The sequence below is a fragment of the Schistosoma haematobium genome, chromosome 3, assembly GCF_000699445.3.
Source record: "Schistosoma haematobium chromosome 3, whole genome shotgun sequence".
Lineage (NCBI taxonomy): Eukaryota > Metazoa > Platyhelminthes > Trematoda > Strigeidida > Schistosomatidae > Schistosoma > Schistosoma haematobium.
Genome location: NC_067198.1, coordinates 36,594,846 through 36,613,693, shown reverse-complemented (window position 1 = coordinate 36,613,693; position 18,848 = coordinate 36,594,846). Strand labels below are relative to the sequence as shown.

At 33.3% G+C, this 18,848-nt stretch overlaps 1 protein-coding gene across 3 annotated transcripts in view; it reads right to left on the bottom strand.

Annotated features, from left to right (window-relative positions):
* Positions 1–18,848, bottom strand: part of MS3_00005680 (uncharacterized protein) — a 93,840-nt gene that overhangs the window by 66,712 nt on the left and 8,280 nt on the right. Inside the window, exons 8-12 of one of the 3 annotated variants that reach the window (XM_051213770.1) lie at positions 17,495–17,802; positions 15,876–16,080; positions 11,035–11,238; positions 6,335–6,650; positions 400–503 (exon numbers count right to left, since the gene is read on the bottom strand). In XM_051213770.1, coding sequence (XP_051069774.1) covers positions 400–503; positions 6,335–6,650; positions 11,035–11,238; positions 15,876–16,080; positions 17,495–17,802 — 1,137 coding nt within the window. Of the gene's footprint in view, positions 1–399; positions 504–6,334; positions 6,651–11,034; positions 11,239–12,642; positions 18,822–18,848 lie in introns of those variants that run through there. The other 2 variants (XM_051213772.1, XM_051213771.1) reach the window with 2 other exon arrangements.

Sequence of the window (18,848 nt, the reverse complement as noted above, 5' to 3'; positions counted from 1 at the left end):
ATCATGACAAATGATTAGTAGAATTAGTGAAAATAGTCATTCAAGATCAATATCAAACGAATTGAAGGCAAGATAATAGCCAATACATAGAAAACAAGAGAGAAATTAAGCAAGTGCTGCTTATGCCCGCATAAAGTTTTAAACACCGATCAAGTTCTATATTTACCAGATATAAATAATCATAAGGGATTTCTATTTTCTTTATACGTCTACTTCCATAAGTGATGAGAATAGTTAATTCATCAAAACCGATCACATCATAGTAAACACAACTCGTCATGAAAGATAACATTTCTAGCGGGTTACATGTAGTTGTCAACATCTATTCTATTAATGAGAATAAGTTTATATCAAAAGGAAGAAAAAAACCTAATAGGAAAAATGTTTGTTTATACATACCTTATGTATATACAGGTGATAGTCTCCATCAGGCAAAAGAACTGGCACAGATGTATTCGGCTGGAGTCGTAAATATGCAACTCCTAGAATTTTACCTTCAGAATCTACAATGAAATATACACAAACGAGGTGTAATTATTAAACACTTTGCAGAATTTATTAAAACAAAAAATAACCAGCTAAAAGCTGTTTATCGAATGAAACTAACTCTGAATCATGATTTTCAATATACTGCTGATTAATGAGGACTAATTAGAACGAAAGAATGATCATTAGTTGTGATAGGTAGTATAGTTTCAACAATGAAACATGTGGCGATACCATATAATTGATTCATAGCATTTTCAGTACAAGATAAGTAGGGAGTCCCCGATAATTACGAATCGAGTAGATTGGTTGGGATATCAGGAAGTTGAAAATATTTTTATTTAACCTTTTTGAAAGAGGACATTTAGTTTGAAGAATTAATTGAAACAAGTTAGAAATTCATTTGATTATACTGGCTACCGTTTGGGGAGCAACTCAATTTCGATTGATTGATTACTGGGTATGTAGAAATGTTATGTTTGTCTAGTCTTTTAGTGGTAATCAAATTCTATCGATCAAATTACGACATGATCACTAGTCTAAGTGACTTGTCATATAGTGAACAGTGTTGAAATGTTAAGTGCTTAGAGGTAGTCAACAGGAAAAACTGCATGTAAGTTTCGTGCTGTTTCGTAATCGTCTGCAGGACATACCTACAATCTTAAGGATATTGATGCTCCCTGTGGGAATGGGATCCGAGTAACCCAGCTTCATAGCCTGACACAACACCATCCAAAATTACAACATGATTTCATTTGATCCCAACTGTTCTGTTACTATATTTTATGTAGAAACAAATAAATCTATTCATTTTGTTTTATAGTGACTGATTAAAGTTTGGTGATTTTCAGTGGAAACTGATATCAGTTGAAAGATTTATTGAAATGCAGATAGTTTGGAATTCGGAAATGTCGAATGATGAATCTCGATTCAACAGCTAGGAAGTATGGTATTAACATCACGAAACGTGAAAATCTTGAGGTTCATTCATATCTAGGGTTGTAGATGAATATTGCTGAGATGTTTATAAAATAAGATAAAAAGCGGTTATTCAACAGCACTCTCAAGCTTTAAATGCACGTTCAAGCTAATGTTAATTTGTAATAATACACACACCTTTAAAACAGTGCGTGTGTTTACACCATGGACAACAGAAGTATATATTAAAGATATTGGATTTAAAAGACAAACACTTTTAATCTAGATCAATTAAAAGTTTGGCTGTAACAAAATAGCAGTTTTATTCTTATGCTATGATTAGACTAATCAACAGAGAATAACAATAATAGACAATAGTAATCTAGTTTCATCTTTGGTTTGAAACTATTCTTCAGATATATAGTCCTATATTCCTTTCGAAGTTTATTTACGTTTTTACACATTCAATTTCATTCAATTGGTCATCGTTTTTTTAAAGGAAGAATTTTCATTATAGATTGATATTGGCTAATTTATTTATTTAAACATAAACAATGGTACTAGGAGGCACCACATAGATATGCGCCACATAAATCATTAGATTTGTGTGAGGGCTAGGATAATGCCCGGGTGCCCGAACCGAAACAGGTGGTTTTCTAGGGAGGTCACTCATCGAGCCTTTGACCTAAAGGTTTAATCCACAAAGCAGTGGAGCACCGTAAAGAGATGCAGTCTCGTGGTAGCAGGTGACCAACAATTGGTTAATACGCCATTTGTTTCCTTAGAAACCTGGAGCCCATGTGCACAAGTGGTTTGGGACGAGAGTTTTCCAACTCCCCTAGGTGGATCCTCCCTATCCGACAACCCGGTTAAAGCGGCAGACATTGGCTTTTCGCTCTCTCAATTTCGTAACCAACACTCCCGCCCCACCCTCGGCCGTACAAGAGCATTTGGGGCAAAGGAGAATCATTTAAAATTAGAGAGTAATGAACAAATTTTTTTGATTTATATTGGAAACTTCAGAGTAGTACATGGCCACATTAAATCCCAAGAGATGGAATATAGAACTATCAACATGTTACCTTAAAATGAGTCATTTATAATACAACGGATTTACACATTAACAATCTGGTCAACAAAATTATTTATTTTGCATAATACCTAATGCACTAACTGTTTATTAATTTTATTTCTGCTAATCATTCTGTAAATAATTTAAACACTTTCTACGCAATTCCATTTTGTTATTAAATGACGAAGGTCAACATAATACGGAATTCATATGACAGACTACACTGCAAAGTGGTGCACGGAGGACAGCTGACAGACGCATCCCAAGTGAAGACTGGTGTCAGACAAGAACGCTTACTCTCACCATTTCTCTTTCTTCGGGTATTTCACTGGATTATGAAGACCTCTAACATCTGACGGGAAGCACGGAATACAATGCACATCTCAAAATCAATTGGGAGAGTTGACTTTGCAGATGACCTGACCCTTTTATTCTATACACACAAACAAATGCAGATGAAGATAACCACTGTAGCAGAAGCCTCTGGACCAGCAGGTCTCAACATACACAAGGGAAAAAGTAAAATCCTCAAATACAACACAGAGAACACCAACCCAATCAAACTTAATGGATAAACTCTAGAAGAGGTGGAGTCTTTCATGTACCTGGTCAACAGCATCATCGATGAACAAGGAGGCAAGTGTTGACATGGCAAGGACAAAAGTCTAATATCAAAGTCAGAGTCTTCAATACGAATATCAAGACAGTTCTACTGTACGAAAATGAAACTTCGAGAACTACCACAACAATCATCAAAAAGGTACAAGTATCTGTAAACAATTGTTTGGGTAAGATATTCAATGTCTGTTGGCCAGATACCATCAGCAAAAAACCTGCTATGGGAGAGAACAAACCAGATTCCATTTGAAGAGGAAATTAGGAAAAGACGTTGGAAGTGGGACAGGACATACATTTCGGAAATTAGCAAACTGCATCACGAGGCAAGGGCTAACTTGGAATCTTGAAGGAAAACGGAAAACCAAAGAAAGCACTGTGTAGCGAATTGGATGCATACATCAAAATAATGAATAACCATTCGAGGCAACCGGAAAAGACTGCCCAGGACAGGGTTAGATAGAGAATGCTGGTGGGCGGCCTACGCTCCTCAACGAGGTGTAAAAGGAGTAATGTAAAATAAATTAATATGATGATTTGAATTATTCGCTGAAGCACAATACCAATACTAACTCTGTAGTATAATTATTTGTAAGAGCGGTCCTACAGCTGACTTAACTCAATCATATCAATATGACAATCGTTTAGTAAACAATTGGGAGGAAATTACTAATTAAGAAAACTGGACGCCAGTCGGAATATTTCAAACAGGATTTTGTAACTGATCCAATGTCAGCATAAATGTTATGACCACGTAGATCAGTGTGATTATAAGGATGAAGTTAGATCGGCATCAAATAAAACAATTTCTACCTCGGACCCCAATAATTTACTTATGTCATAATAATCAGCAGGAATCTCAGTACATAAAATCTAGTTCGTGATTTTTGTGAAGAATTATTAATTACTAGAAATATACAATTTTTATCCAAGATGAAAATCATAATGGAGAAGAAATTGAATGATTTATGCCGATTAGTTGTCCAATGACTTAATTCATTAGTCGCTAATATTATTCAGCAGCATTAAATCCAAATATTGATGGATAAATTTCGCGATACATTTACCAACAGGTTAAATTATTAATTTCTAATTTAACCTCTTCTTATCAAACCACAGAAATTAAATTCGATGAAAATCATTATCATACTTACACTAGATTGTAAATTCTATCGATGGAAAAAAAAGTACACATATTCAGCTTACGTCGTTTGATAAACACTGCTACAACTGTTATCATCATTACAATTATTACTATTACTATTATTATTATTATTATTATTATTATTATTATTATTATTATTATTATTATTGAATCGTAAACAAATTAAGATGACTGAACATCTAGTAACATATGCATATAAACAAATATTCAATTAAAGTCTAAATGATCAACATAAAATTTCACTGATTATTTGTTCATGTGTGAACAAATGAAATTGGGACGGTAAATAAGAATTTGACAAAATGTAATTTAAACGAATTCATCATTATCATTACTTTGAAGGAGTTAAAAAAAAGAAGGAAGTGGTACAGTAAAACAAAGTCATGATAAACACATGGTCTTTGACTACTGTATGTTATCCATATTTTGCTAGTAGTTTTTAATTTAAAAAAATATCATTGAAATATTACTTGTGTATGGTGAAATCAATGAGTAAGTAATAAAGAGGGATTATGCTTAGGTTACTTGGTATAGATAATGATTCAATTTATGAGACTGTGAAATTTCATCTAGTTTGACGATCTGGACATATGTGTTACATAAGTTCAACAATTATTTATCTAAATGAACTATATTTGACAGAACAGGAGTAGATTCGTATAAACTACTACACGACAGATGATGAAGTAATTGTTGGAAAGGTATCTATGTCGGAACAGAATAAAACTTATTTTCCCACCAGTGAAATAATCATCATTTATAGCCGGAACTATTAAAGGAAATAACTAAAAACTGGTCATAGTGACAGATGTAGGCCTTTATAATCTTGTGAAATAGGATTGATTTTGTTAGCTTATTACGGATATGATTCACTTTTTTAAATAGCATTGTCTATTTTTGTGGTCATCCATTATCATTATTATTAGTAATTCAACTTGGCAAGTTAGAATCCACCAGATAATAGTAACTGTTCCTTCAACATTACATGTACCCCATGGCGACAAGAGTCAACTAGCACGAAATCTGAGTTCAGATTTTTCTATCAACTACCTTAAACTGCCTAACATATTACTGTCACTTTCATTATCTTGCTTCTTAACTTGTTAATTTTTTCTCTCGTTATAGTGAGTTGAAAGATAGTAACTTTAATTAATGAACACTGTTCCAAAGGTTCTATTTTATTCATGACTGAATGACTGACTGGCTCAACAGGAATCATAAATTACACATTCATCATACAAATATCAATCTACAAGAATCACCTAACTTCTCTCTAGTCATTGATGTTAATCATACTAATGAGATAAACTAGTAAATAAACATTCCTAACATACGATACACATCTAAAAGTCGATATTTCTGCAAACTGAAGTTACAAATATTTTAGTTGGCTTTTTCGATACTTCTCATTTTCCACATGTTAATTCAACATCACACAATATCACCTTACGCTGCAGAGATAGTGGAATATTAATATGATATATATGTCAGTTTCATACAAACAATGTATTTCAACCTTGTCATATGATATATGCACATCCTGCAAATCTTCATGATTAAGCATAACACTATTTGGTGCCTTAATCCCCTATAAGCAATGATCCAAAAACGCAATTTAGCAAATCAAACAAACATTGGGATTTTGCTGATTTTTAGCTCAACAGTTCATTGGAAAACCAGAAAGAGCTGTTTCGCCTCAATATGAGACTCGTCAGTAATACGTACCCAAAACCCAGCTCTCAAAGAAAGCGCTTAACATTTAGACCACTGGGCGAGCATCCAGTGGTTTACACGTCTAACTTCAATCAATTTGAGATACTGTTCAAATCCCATTAATGAGTAACTGCCACACAACTTGCATGGTTGAACTCCAATAGTCATAGTTTTTAACTAGAACTTCAGTAGTTACACCTCGAAGTTAGTCACTAGTAAACATATGTATATTGTTACTGCAGAGGGTTTGTGGAGAGTAATTCAACTACCAGCAGGTTGTGTGAACTACTCAGTGTTTAGGCATAATAATAATAATAATTAATAATTGCTATTATTATTATTATTCATTACTTTACTATACTTACCACCCGGTCCAGTAGATCGATGACGACATAAAAGTCTCAAATGTACACCAGCTAACATCCCAGGATAAGTTGGATTTGCACTGAATAACTGTTGTTGATGCTGTGACTCATGGCTAGAACGTTCAGTGTTATTATTATTATCACGATCAAGATTATTATTCACATCATCAATTGTTGTTGTTACACAAGAGGATTCAATTGGTGAGTATGGTAAATTGATTATAAATAATTCACTCCAATATGGCTGATTTTTGTGATAGTATACGACTGATTTGTGTACAGGTGATAAACGTTCAGGTGAGCTATTCAAATTTAACTAAACAATAGAAGAGTGAAATATGAAATGTTTATTTTTATCTGAATCACATTAGGAAAAACAATCAATGATAGATTAAAATAATGTGCAGGTTATATTTGTCATAGATTGATCTCATCACATTGAGCACCAGCAAAAGATTAGGGAGCTTTAGTCAGTTGTTTAGTCCTGATATGGGACCCCTCAGAAGTGTGCACACACGAACCCACCAAGGGTTTAACGCTGGACATTTAGGTCTCACGGTGAACAACAGCCGTTCTATTCCCAACATATTTGAGCTCCACCAATCACAACTTTCAGACAGAACTTTAGGAACATCTTGAAGTAGTTCACTAAGGAACCAGTTAAATCTCTTTGACTAAAAACAATAATAATAATCCTTTGAATCTCATATATCTGGTGGCCTATTTACAAGTTTTTGGGACTTATTTTTTTCAACAGTGAAAATACTATGATACAGTTGTCCGTTTTTCAATTGTTTTTAATTATTCATGTATTTATTTAAATTTTATACTGTATTCAAAGTCTTTTGTCAACGGTTGACAACTTTTCACAATGTTTACTACTGAAAAAAATTCAAACAGAAATATAACAGTGACGTGTCTTGTCTATTGTTTGATGAAGTGAGTGATGCTTTACAATAAAAATCATGCGACAAATATATTGTGAAAGTGTCATAGTAGCAGCACTGATAGCAAAATGTTTGCACATATATGTAGAACTAGGGGTTTATTCAGTCAGTCACAACATAGAACCTGGTACTTATGTACATCGGCTGAAGGTTCCATACCCCATTTGCACAGAGAGATTAGATTGTCAGGTCAAATCCCAACATAGTGGAGGTAGTAACAGTATCAGTAGTAATAGAAAAGACAAGGCATCGAAGATACAATTCACGAAAATATAAATTACTTAGATAAAAACACAAAAAGTTATGAGGAATTTAGAATTTCAGAATTTGAGGGAAGACAAAGAACGGATGAACCTGAGCTATTGCAAAAGATTTTGAGCCTTGTCATTCAAAGTCTCTAACCACTGGTTAAGATAATCACACGGACACCAACCAGGTAGTCTACACCTATTAACATAGCTAAGTTCAATTGTCAGTGACTACATGGACCGACGTCATGCTTTGCTTTGGCTGCTCTTGACTTTCTTCCAGCCTACTTCTACACCAGAAAACATCACTCGTTGAAGTAGGCGGTGGTTGGGCACATATAACACGTGTCTTAACCACCTCAGTTGATGAAGATTTATGACCTCATTAGTCGATTTCCCATCCTTGCCTAGTATCCTATTTCTAACCCAAGCATTGCTTACTCTATAGTCCAAAAATACACAAGAAATACTTCGAAGACACCTATGATCGAGTACTAGTAACCTACAAATATCGTCTGTTCTTAACGGCCACGTTTCACATCCATAAAGGGGTTTGTTGCAGTGTTTTATATTTTGTGAAAAGACATTTCAACATAAACTACATATTATATGGTTTTAAACAAGCGACTGTTATTGTTATACCAAGCAATTAATGTTAGTCTAGAAGTCACTTTCATCTTTCCCCTTTAAATGTCCTAGTATTGTGGAGGATAAGACTCAACTCTTCTTTACTAAACGCTCCCGTGGGATTGCATTTCTATGATCTCGTACACAATAATCTTACTGTTTTCATGCAGCAGAGATGTGTTCAAAAGTGTGAAATGAAGGCACTGAAAATTATGAACCAAAACCAGGATGGGAGTAAAGCGTTCTTTCTGTATTTCGCGCCTTTCCTCACGTGTTTACGTAGTCGTGTCAAGTTAACCTGGGGTTATTATGAGAGCTTAGGAAGACGATTCAAGTGTTCAGTCAGATTTATCAGTATGGACGATCATTTATTACCAGCTATCAACAGAAGAACTAAATCTTCTTTTCTAACATTGTTAAGTCGTCATTTTATGGATTGGACTCCGCAACAAAACACTAGGAGTGTGGTAAGTGCCCTAAGACAACTAAATGCTTTCTAGTGCCACAGCCCTTTGATAACTCCTAAAGTATTACACTTTGCATCACAAAAATCTCACGATACATGTGAAACAAAAATAAGTAATATTAAGTGGATACTACCTACAATTTCCTTACAGATATCTACTGAGATAGAATTCAACAATACTAGAATTCATATAGAATTCCGTTGCATAGAACAGAAAAGAATAAACAAAATTTCTGATTAGTTCCATATATTTATAAACTTTCACGTATAAAATATAGCACCAATTAGTTGACCAGCTATTATTGAATCTCTATTCATGTTGAGTTTATACTATATTCTTGTAAATAATTAAGAATTTTGTTTTATTAAGTGAAACATACATTTAGTCAATGAATGACCACCGAAGTTTCAAATCTTTTTAAATATCATTTCATTTACAAACTTTCAATGAAGTAAACACAAGTAAAATAGATTCATACATCGAATTCATACTACCACTAATTAAAAAAGCATTCTAGAAGTTACCTTATTCAACTAGTAATTCAGTCAGTTACGTGCAACGTTGCCAAGTTGCCACACCATATCAGTAGAGTGAGATTAAATTATCAAGACAAATACTAGAGTAGTCGAAGTAGTAACAGTATCAGAAGCATAAACATAATTCAGGGAGAATGAATACGCGGAATAAAAAGTATAACATCATTTTTAAAAACTCAGGATCTAAGGAAAGACAAAGAGTGGATGCGTATGCATCATGATGATCGATTTTTCAGCCATGTAGTCACTTAACAGCTCTAATCACTGGTTAATATGATCACACCAACCCTAACCAAGTAGTAGTCTAAATTTATCTATCAGTTCAAAAGTCAATGACTTTATAGGCTGATGTCATATCTTGATTCGGCCACCTTATTATCATTTCTAAGTAAAAAATTTTCGAGTGATCATAATACATAATAATAATCTATAACTAACTTATATGACCAGATTGTAACAATTTTTAATTAGGATTACCAAAAGCTAAGCTTCCACTACAAGAAGTAAGTTCGTTACAGAGCGAGATAGCAGTAATAACTCGAATCACAATTTGTACACGATACACAACAGCTCTCTTCATTTCTAGTCCCAACTACTTCAAAAGATAAACCTTGTTTTTAAAAAATTTTTATTAGAAACTACCAAAGAACATTATCTTGACATGCACTTTAAGTTAATTGCATACCGATTAACTTCAGTGATTATTATCTACAGAATTTATCAATTCAATAGTTATGACTTAGATTCAAAGAATCAGGGAATGAAAATACAAAGAGAGTTAATGAGCAGAATTTACTTTAAAACAATATATGAATTTTAAAGTTGATTTCTTGTTAAATGTTGTATTTGAGGATTCATTATCCTTGAAAAAGCCGTAATTGAGGATTTATCAACTTGATAAATTTGAAGTTAATACCTTTCTCCTCCCATTTGTGAATTATCATAACAGAACTAATTGAAACTAAAATATAATCTATGACCTTAGCAAACTTTAGCAAATTAATGAACTCCTAAATATCCAAAAATTCAAGACAAGAAGAGAACGTGTCGTGACATATAATATTTTCAAATGAGAACCTTTTAAACGATAAAAATTGGTCATATCGATACTATTCCATGAGTTAATCTAGAATTTACTTTAGCAAGGAGAAATTAAATTCGGTCATTTACATTTTTATTAATCCAATGGGATAGTGAAGACGAATTTGTTAAAAATCAAATCGAATTCAGTAGAAATAAACGTAAACAAAAACTCTTGAAACAATAATGAGTCAATTGACACTGATGGTGCGATAACAAATAAACACCTATCTAGGTACAGTGATCACCAACTCAACAAATATTAATTGAACCATTTTTATACACGGTAGAGATGAGTTTTTTTTACCGCATATAGATGTTTTGTACACTTTCAGATTCTCCAAGCTCGGTGGTTTCAACGTGAAGCTTTTATCATTAGTCTGGTCGATAATGCTTAGAACAACAATAAAAACTATGTAATTAAAACACCTACCAAAAAAACAACACTACTAGAACCTATCGCGCTCTCTTTCTATATAAATATACATTCTATAACACTATATATATTATTGATCAGTGTAAGACTAACATTTCCATATAAACACCGGACAATGTAAAACAACAAGGCAACGGTGGGTCAGTAGTTAAGGCGTTCGACACCAACACCTAAGCTGAGTATTCGAACTCTACCCCAACTACTTTGGGTCCGCTGACCGAGTAGTAGTAGGTATCATCAGGTCCCCCCCACACACACGCAAAAACTGTAATTCAAAACTGAGTACACAAATATGTAACTAGTTAATGAACTAATAATAGATAATAACAATAAGCAACATTAATGAATATTATACTTACCCAATTCCCATTACTATCTACGACGTTGACTTCCACTTCAATATTATGCTCTCTAGTTTTATTACCTTTAGAGAAATTTCCAGAAATTAAAGTAACATAAAGTTCACGTCGTGGTTGAGTTACACCATTATTGTTAATAACTGTAGGATCATTAAAATAAGGTGATGCATAACGACGTACATATAATGCATCACGATTGAATGGCTGGATATAATAAATTTCGATTGTTTTCAGCATATATTATTTATTAATAAATCATTGAATTTATTTTTTAAAGGAAAAAAAAGAATAAAAATTGATCAGAAAACACATCTTTACATTCGATGAGAACATACACAAAATGTATGAATCGAAAAGGCAAAAAATGTTCATAAATTATGTTCGAGTTTTGAAATATTGAAGATGTGTAAATTAGCTGCATGTTCAACTTTAAAGTCAAAAAATGGATAACATTCAGAATAAATATGCAGACAACAGGACAACGGTCAACAACGACAATAACCAATAAAAAGCAACTTCCACAGAAAAAGCTGTCAGTCATGTGTGGAAAAATTTGAAAAATCTCACTTCTACCTGAAGTTTGTGCTGATGACACTGTCCAGAAGGATAACGAAAACCTCACGATTAAACCACTCAACTCAGACAGCAAATCACCAAAATATTATTTGGTCATCTATCGAAACATAACATCAGGCAAAATATGGCTGTTACCTGTTGGTTTTAGTGGACTAGGAGATGAAGAAAAATGAGACCTCGCTATAAGTACAGGCACAAGGTTAGCTGAATGATTTGACAGAAATATTTTAATTCAATTTGACTCATCAAATAAATGGTCATGTACATTTCTGTTAAGTATACTGTTTGTTTGAGTGCTAGAATTACTCTACTCAGCACTTCTTAAATTGAAGTAGAGATAGATGAACTTCTAATCTACAGCATATTGGTTGAAATTCGACTTTTACCATAGCTACTCAATAACTCGTATGATTTGCAAAAGTCGTTTTTTATCATCTCTAAGTAATTTTTAGCGATGTTAATTCGTTAAATAAAGAACATGGAGAATACATTTCATCAATCATGTACGGATACACATGTATTACTTCGAGTCATTCCTAATTTGTAAATGTAAGTTAATCATATATCCATATCCAAAAGGATAATAAACTAAATGATCTCGAAACGATTGAGTTTTCACAAATTGATTTTTCTCACTCAGAATAAAATGAAGATGTAAGTATCGAGTTATATTACACAATTCCTATAATAATTAGATTATCAAGCCTAGTTTAAAGCTATGCACAAATAATGGTTTATGCAGTCAGTTGGGTTGTATCATTAACCTCCACACAACTTGCATAGCTCAAAGTCTAATATATAAACTTGTACTTAGTAGGTTAATTTATATATATATATATATATATATATATATATATATATATATATATATATATATATATATATATATACATTAATTCATTAAATACATGAATTAGCCAATGATCATTACAAGTGAACTGATCAATTTACATGAAAATATAAACAAAACACAATTGATGTCAAAAATTAAAGAAAAAAACTTATTCATAGGTAAAAACTTTGAATTACTAAGGAAAATAATAACAGTGAGGCAAGTGGAATAAATATCAATTCCATTAATGTTACACACCTTTATTGTTTTCTGAGTTGTTGTTTTTTAATTTTACAGTCATTGATTAGTAATCACCTGTCATGATAAAAACAAGGTATGTCTTATACCTTAGTAAAGTAAATTTTATAAGTTGCCTACCTGGCTATTGAAAGAGTTTAATGTGAAATAATAGATTAATAGTTGATTTTAGTTTGACAGACTAATCTCTACATAATTCAGTTTGTACATTAAGATAGTACGTGTTATTATGACTTTCATAGATAACTGAATAATTCAAAGCTGAGTGTACACAGACTTGTATTTGGTTACGTAGCTTCATTCATTTTAAACACTTTAGCTTACTATTAAGTAAATTCTTGATATTTCTAAATGATTTAAAACTTAGTCCACCAAGTCTAATAGATCTTTTATTTTACTAGAAATCAGTGAACAGTAATAATCAATTTTATCTAAATGTATGGTCTAGTGTCTTGAATTCAAATCAAGAGAAAAATTAGAAAGTGTGGTAGACATACCAACTTAATAGTCCTAAGGTATAGTGTTCATCGTTTTATTTGAATGACCGAAATTTGATCCCTAATGGGTTAGTGAATACTTACTTCTAGCTTGTCTTATACTAGACCAAAACAGCTACCTACAGCTTCATAACTCATAATGGTTTTCTACACTTGGTCTATAGTGTAAACCTTCATAATATCATATACAAACTGAAACATCGCGGATAATTTGAATCCAAGTTGAAGTTTAATGTAAGAAGAACAAACAGATAGGTCGACTACTTACATGTACATTAGTTCCGTAAGTCTTCCTAGATGGATTCCCAGATAACCCTCATATAATAAAGCTTCATTAGTGGTGATAACATAATTCACCAATAACATGATGGCATATAGAAGATACACCGGCTTCCCAGTAAATCGATCTGATTTCAAGTAGCTATCTTCCCAAGTTATCTTGCCACTGTGTTGCAAGCTATGAGATGCTGCATCTCTGTTAATATGAAAAAAATATCCCACCCATAAATAAACCCCATCATTATACCAGTTACTGAGCTTTTTGTTTGACCTAACGTTAACCGGGATTTACAATTGTTCCCAGGCATGGACCACTTGTCAAAAAGTTAAAATTTATCGACATAGCAACGACCCATTCAGCTCATTTTACAATTCCAATACCATGCTTGACCATATCGTCGGGTGGTTATTACCACCTAATGATTTCAGTCACATTTTCACTTGCATAGACAAGTTCACATGCTGGTCAGTAGCTGCCTCGCTAAAGTGCATTTTAGCATCGGTAATCAACATCGACGGAGGGGCAGCGCTCGAAAGCTCTCTGCTACGAAAACTGATTGGAATCAGAAAAATTCATAAAACAACTTACCGCACAATATCTAACGAAATAGTGGAACGTTTGGATCGACAGCTTCAAGTCACACTTACTACTGTTCTAACTGTCGAAAACTCATCAGTCACTCTGGTAATCAGATCAAGAAAAAAGAAAGACATTGGATGCTACACCCCAGAGTTAGTTTACGGAGCTACTTATCGGTTACTCAGAGAATTATTTTCCTCAAGTAAACACGTTCCGAATGATTTAACTAAGTACAGCTTGTTATAAAAGTATGTAAATGAATTGAATATGTCGTTTTCGCAAAGAAAACATTAAAACATACATGTCCCACCACAAATACCTGATTGTACGCATGTTCTCATCAAAAGGTATGTTATCTCGTGACCAATGCAACCATCTTTTGATGGTCTACATACAGGTCCAAGTAGAGGTGTAAAAGTGATTTCCATCGTGTGGATGTCGGTAGAAAAACCCGCATTTATGGGTGGTTTAGATATCAACGGAACAAACAACACTACACCACAACTTGCATCGCCCTAACGCTCCAAACAGGAACTAAATCAGACAGACGAGTTCACTAACCAAAATATTCGGTGGACGATGTCATTATTTAATATCTCCTGAGATGTTTGCGTTGGCATATCTATACCTGATTCTATCGAATTAATCAGTATATTACTGTTAACCTACAATCCATTCGTGTTAATATAAACGTATTTTTTTATTTAACTTACTTTAACACTCATAGACCTTTGAGAACATTTCATTGTTTCTCTTTACACATTTTTTTGCATACTCCTCATTTTTTTTGTTGTCATGTTATATATTTATATATTAAGCGAATCGGCTTAATAGTGCCATTAAGTCGCAATCATATTTAAGCAAGTTTTTGATAGTGGTTAGCAGTAGAACCCAAAATGCGCGTTTCGTCCTATTTGGGACTCATCAACTGGGTGTACATCGCTTCAATATTTTAGAATCATTTTAGAGCACTTCAACGTCAGTCACCACCTCTTTACCATCATATCCCAGTGTTCCAATAGGGGAATCCTGTAGTATCACACAAAAGAACTGTCAACTTTTTGATAATATTATAAATGTCATTGTTACTGATCAATGTAAACCGCTTTTAGTTTGTCTGTATTATATGTAGTCTCGTTTTGTATACCCTTAAGCATTTAATTGAATGCTTGAATATTGTACAATTTGTTTATATGTAATATTGATCGAGTTGTGTACACACTCTTCCCTTGATCTCAATTGTACACTGTGTCTGTTCGCGCTACTGATCTCTGTTAGCTATTTGAAATACAACATCGCTTAAAACTTCGTAACTGATCCCTAACTTAGCACAGTCTGTTGAAAGGTAGTTCAGCAATGTCTGAGACACTAGGAACTGTAAAGTAACTTGGATGGTAGTAAATCGGAGTTACATCGAATGGCCGAGTAGTAGTCAACAAGTTTTCAAGCCTACTTTTTTTACTCCCAATCTAATATTAATCAATACTTTCCAGTTAATTACTGAGTTAGAAAATAATGTGGAATTTCAACCACACAGAATGGACTCAACTGACAATTAGAATGTATCGCAGCTGTGATATTCTTCATAAGCTACGCTGAAACACCAATCACCTAAATAAATTTTCATCACCACTGTATATTTATTATAATTAGTTTTTACGAGACGTACGAAATAAAATGATTTGAGACTCATTTTATTATAAAGAATGGAAATTTATCGGCATTTACAACCACCATGTTTTAAAAGTAACCGTTCAGTATTCATCACTATTGAACTGAGTATGTAAAGAAGGAAAAAAAAGAACAGTGATCAACTTACATGACCTTCTAAAGGATTTAATACTGTGATTTCATGAATTTCTAATTTTGGAACTTCTGACGAATCCAATGAAATACTTGGAATGCTTAAAATTGTTGTTAAATCCATATCAGGATAACCTGAATTTTGATTGTTACTCCAAGATAAAACTTGTGTATCGTTGATTGCACGTAATAACGCTTCTGATAAAAACTGTTCACCAGTTCTAAAATAGTTTATTTAAAATTAGTTTGAAATGAGATAATATGATTATTTAGGTATTCATTAACTGTCATGTGTCATCGGTGTTCATTAAATTATCAATATGGCTAAGGTTGTGCTATGTGAAGATCAAAAAATATTTTTAAAAAATGGTGCAATTCAGTAGTGGCGTATAGACCGTCTATGCCAAGTGCATATATTTAGTCATTTTCTAACTGATTGATAAATGTGGAGAAATATGAACATATGAAATCCTCGAGAAACAAAGTGACAATCTTATTAATCGGAAACGTCTTACAAAGTCACAGTTCAGGACGAAAAATTAAGTAACAATGATTTGGAAATTACAATAAATATTTCGCTGCCTAAGTTAGATGGTTAGTTAAATAGTTACTGTCACGTTCCCATTGTTTGGTATATTACTTTGACATTGTACTCCATTCGACTAGTCCCAAATTAGAACAAGGATAGAAGAAGAGGATAGTATATATTCCAAATAGACAAAGCAACAGAAGTAATAAAAACACAATTATTTATAGAAAATCTAAAGGGGATACTTGTGGTATATTATCGAGTCATTCGTTGGCACTAATTGGTTGAACAACATGGGTCAACCAGAGTATTATGATTTCGACTTGTACTCAGCATACAGTAGTTAAGATTCTATTCAGCTAACAGTTACATAATAATGAAAATACTGTAGTGTATTGAAAATTATCGGAAAATCAAGTATTACTGAACAACTTTCATGCTGAATTCCTGGAATTTTCGATAGTAGGTCTACATGATTTTCTGCTTAAATCAAACTCAAGGAAGTACTTTTTAGTAGTAAAAACTTGCAAGCTTGAACAGATAACGATATGAATGTGCATGACTATCTAAGCCTGTTATAGCCAACATAGAGCCAGACAAATATGTTGGCCCACTTTGTCATAAAACACCATATTAACGTGACAAGACTAATAGCAAGGAAATAAAAATAATCCAATAGCAATGAAAATGAGAAAGATTAAGTGTTGAGAGTGTGGTTTGAAAGGACTATAAAAGCGTATGCATGGATCAATAACGAAGCTCGAGATCTAAACCAGAATAAATGGTGAATGGACAAGAGTCATTGTGAATCATATCACATAGCCTCTTTAACCATTGATCACAGTTGTTGCAAGAATTCCGACCGGATAATTTGCACCTACCAACATGGCTTAAACCAACAGTCAATGACTTCATAGAGTGATGCCATGTTTTCGTTTAGCTGTTCCTGGCTTTTTTCCAACTTCCAACATCAGCAAACATTGCCCGTCGATGTAGACGGTAGTTAGGGATGCATAACACATACCGAAAAATGATTCGTCCAAAAAACCAACATGAATATAAACAAGCAGACATAAAAAGTGACATTTTTTGTTACATTTACGTACAATTTGAAATTCACAATACGTTTATGATCCAATATAGAATTATCATCTTTTATTGTTTTGCCAGATCCCCAATCAAATAACTGGGAGGAACGACTAAAATACGGTAAAATTGAAGATGTTATATCCAGGCAAGCAACGCCGACTGGACGTCTTAACATTGAATTCGGTTGTTGTGACTTATTTTCATTAACACCTAATGCTATGGACTTTCCACCTGATTTCGTACGCTTTAAATGCATCGGTCCAATACGAGTCAATGTGACGAGTAGTAGTATACGTTTTTCTTTGTATTTGAATGGGTCGAGATTCTGTGAAATGAAAATTATAAAAAGTGTGATTACATAAAAGCTGCATAGAAAAATATAGAACAACTAAATAAATAATCGAAAGCCAATGTACAAGGTTTTAATTCACAATAGTTGTTTTCTGAGGATTAGTGAGCCGAAGCAGATAAAAAAGAACTATAATATCCCACGAAACAATAAATAACTGAGAATACAAGTCATCGAGCCACACCTCAACTAATTCACTTGACAAGCTTTGATTAGCCGAATAAACAACGTTATCACTTCGTTGTTCATCGGACAGTCTACTGCATTTTAGTTAAATGCAGAATTAAAGATTTTTGCTTCGAGAATAAAAGTGGCTCGAAATATATCCATGTATGACAGACATTAATATCGACTCAAACAACACCGGAACTTAAAATATAGTTCAACTCCGACACTAAATATGCGCCGTGTAGGAAACTTACGATACTAACCTGTATGGTGAAATCTTGTAGATGAAACACCTCAAATTGCAATTCACACATTAAGATTTATCACAACAGTTGACAGTTGTAAACCCTTTACAAACTGTTCCGAAACTACCCTAGTTCATTTATATAAATTGAAAGTAGGACATAAGATGTGAATTTACAGCTTATAACCTGACAGATACTCAATGCTAACTAGTGGTGGGGATGTTCGAGAGAAAGTTAGGGGCGGTCATTCAAAACGTGATATCAGTGCTTGAAGTCACTAACTTCTAGTCTTAGCCATGTTGGTAGATGCAGACTACTTGGTTGTGGTTCGCGTGACTATCGTAACCAATTGTTGGAGACTATGGGTGACATGGCTCAGAATAGATCAAAATGGTGTCGGTGTATACGCTTTTTGTCTTCCCTTAAACTGTGAGGTTAAAGTCGCTTTATATCATTCATCCTACGAACTAATTCTTCCTCCCTGTGTTATATCCTTATACACAATCTTTCTTTTATTTATTACTACCATTGAAGTAGCTACCCCTATGAATTCGGTGTTCATCTTGTTGTACTAATGATGTGTGGCAGCTTGGACCAATATATATATAT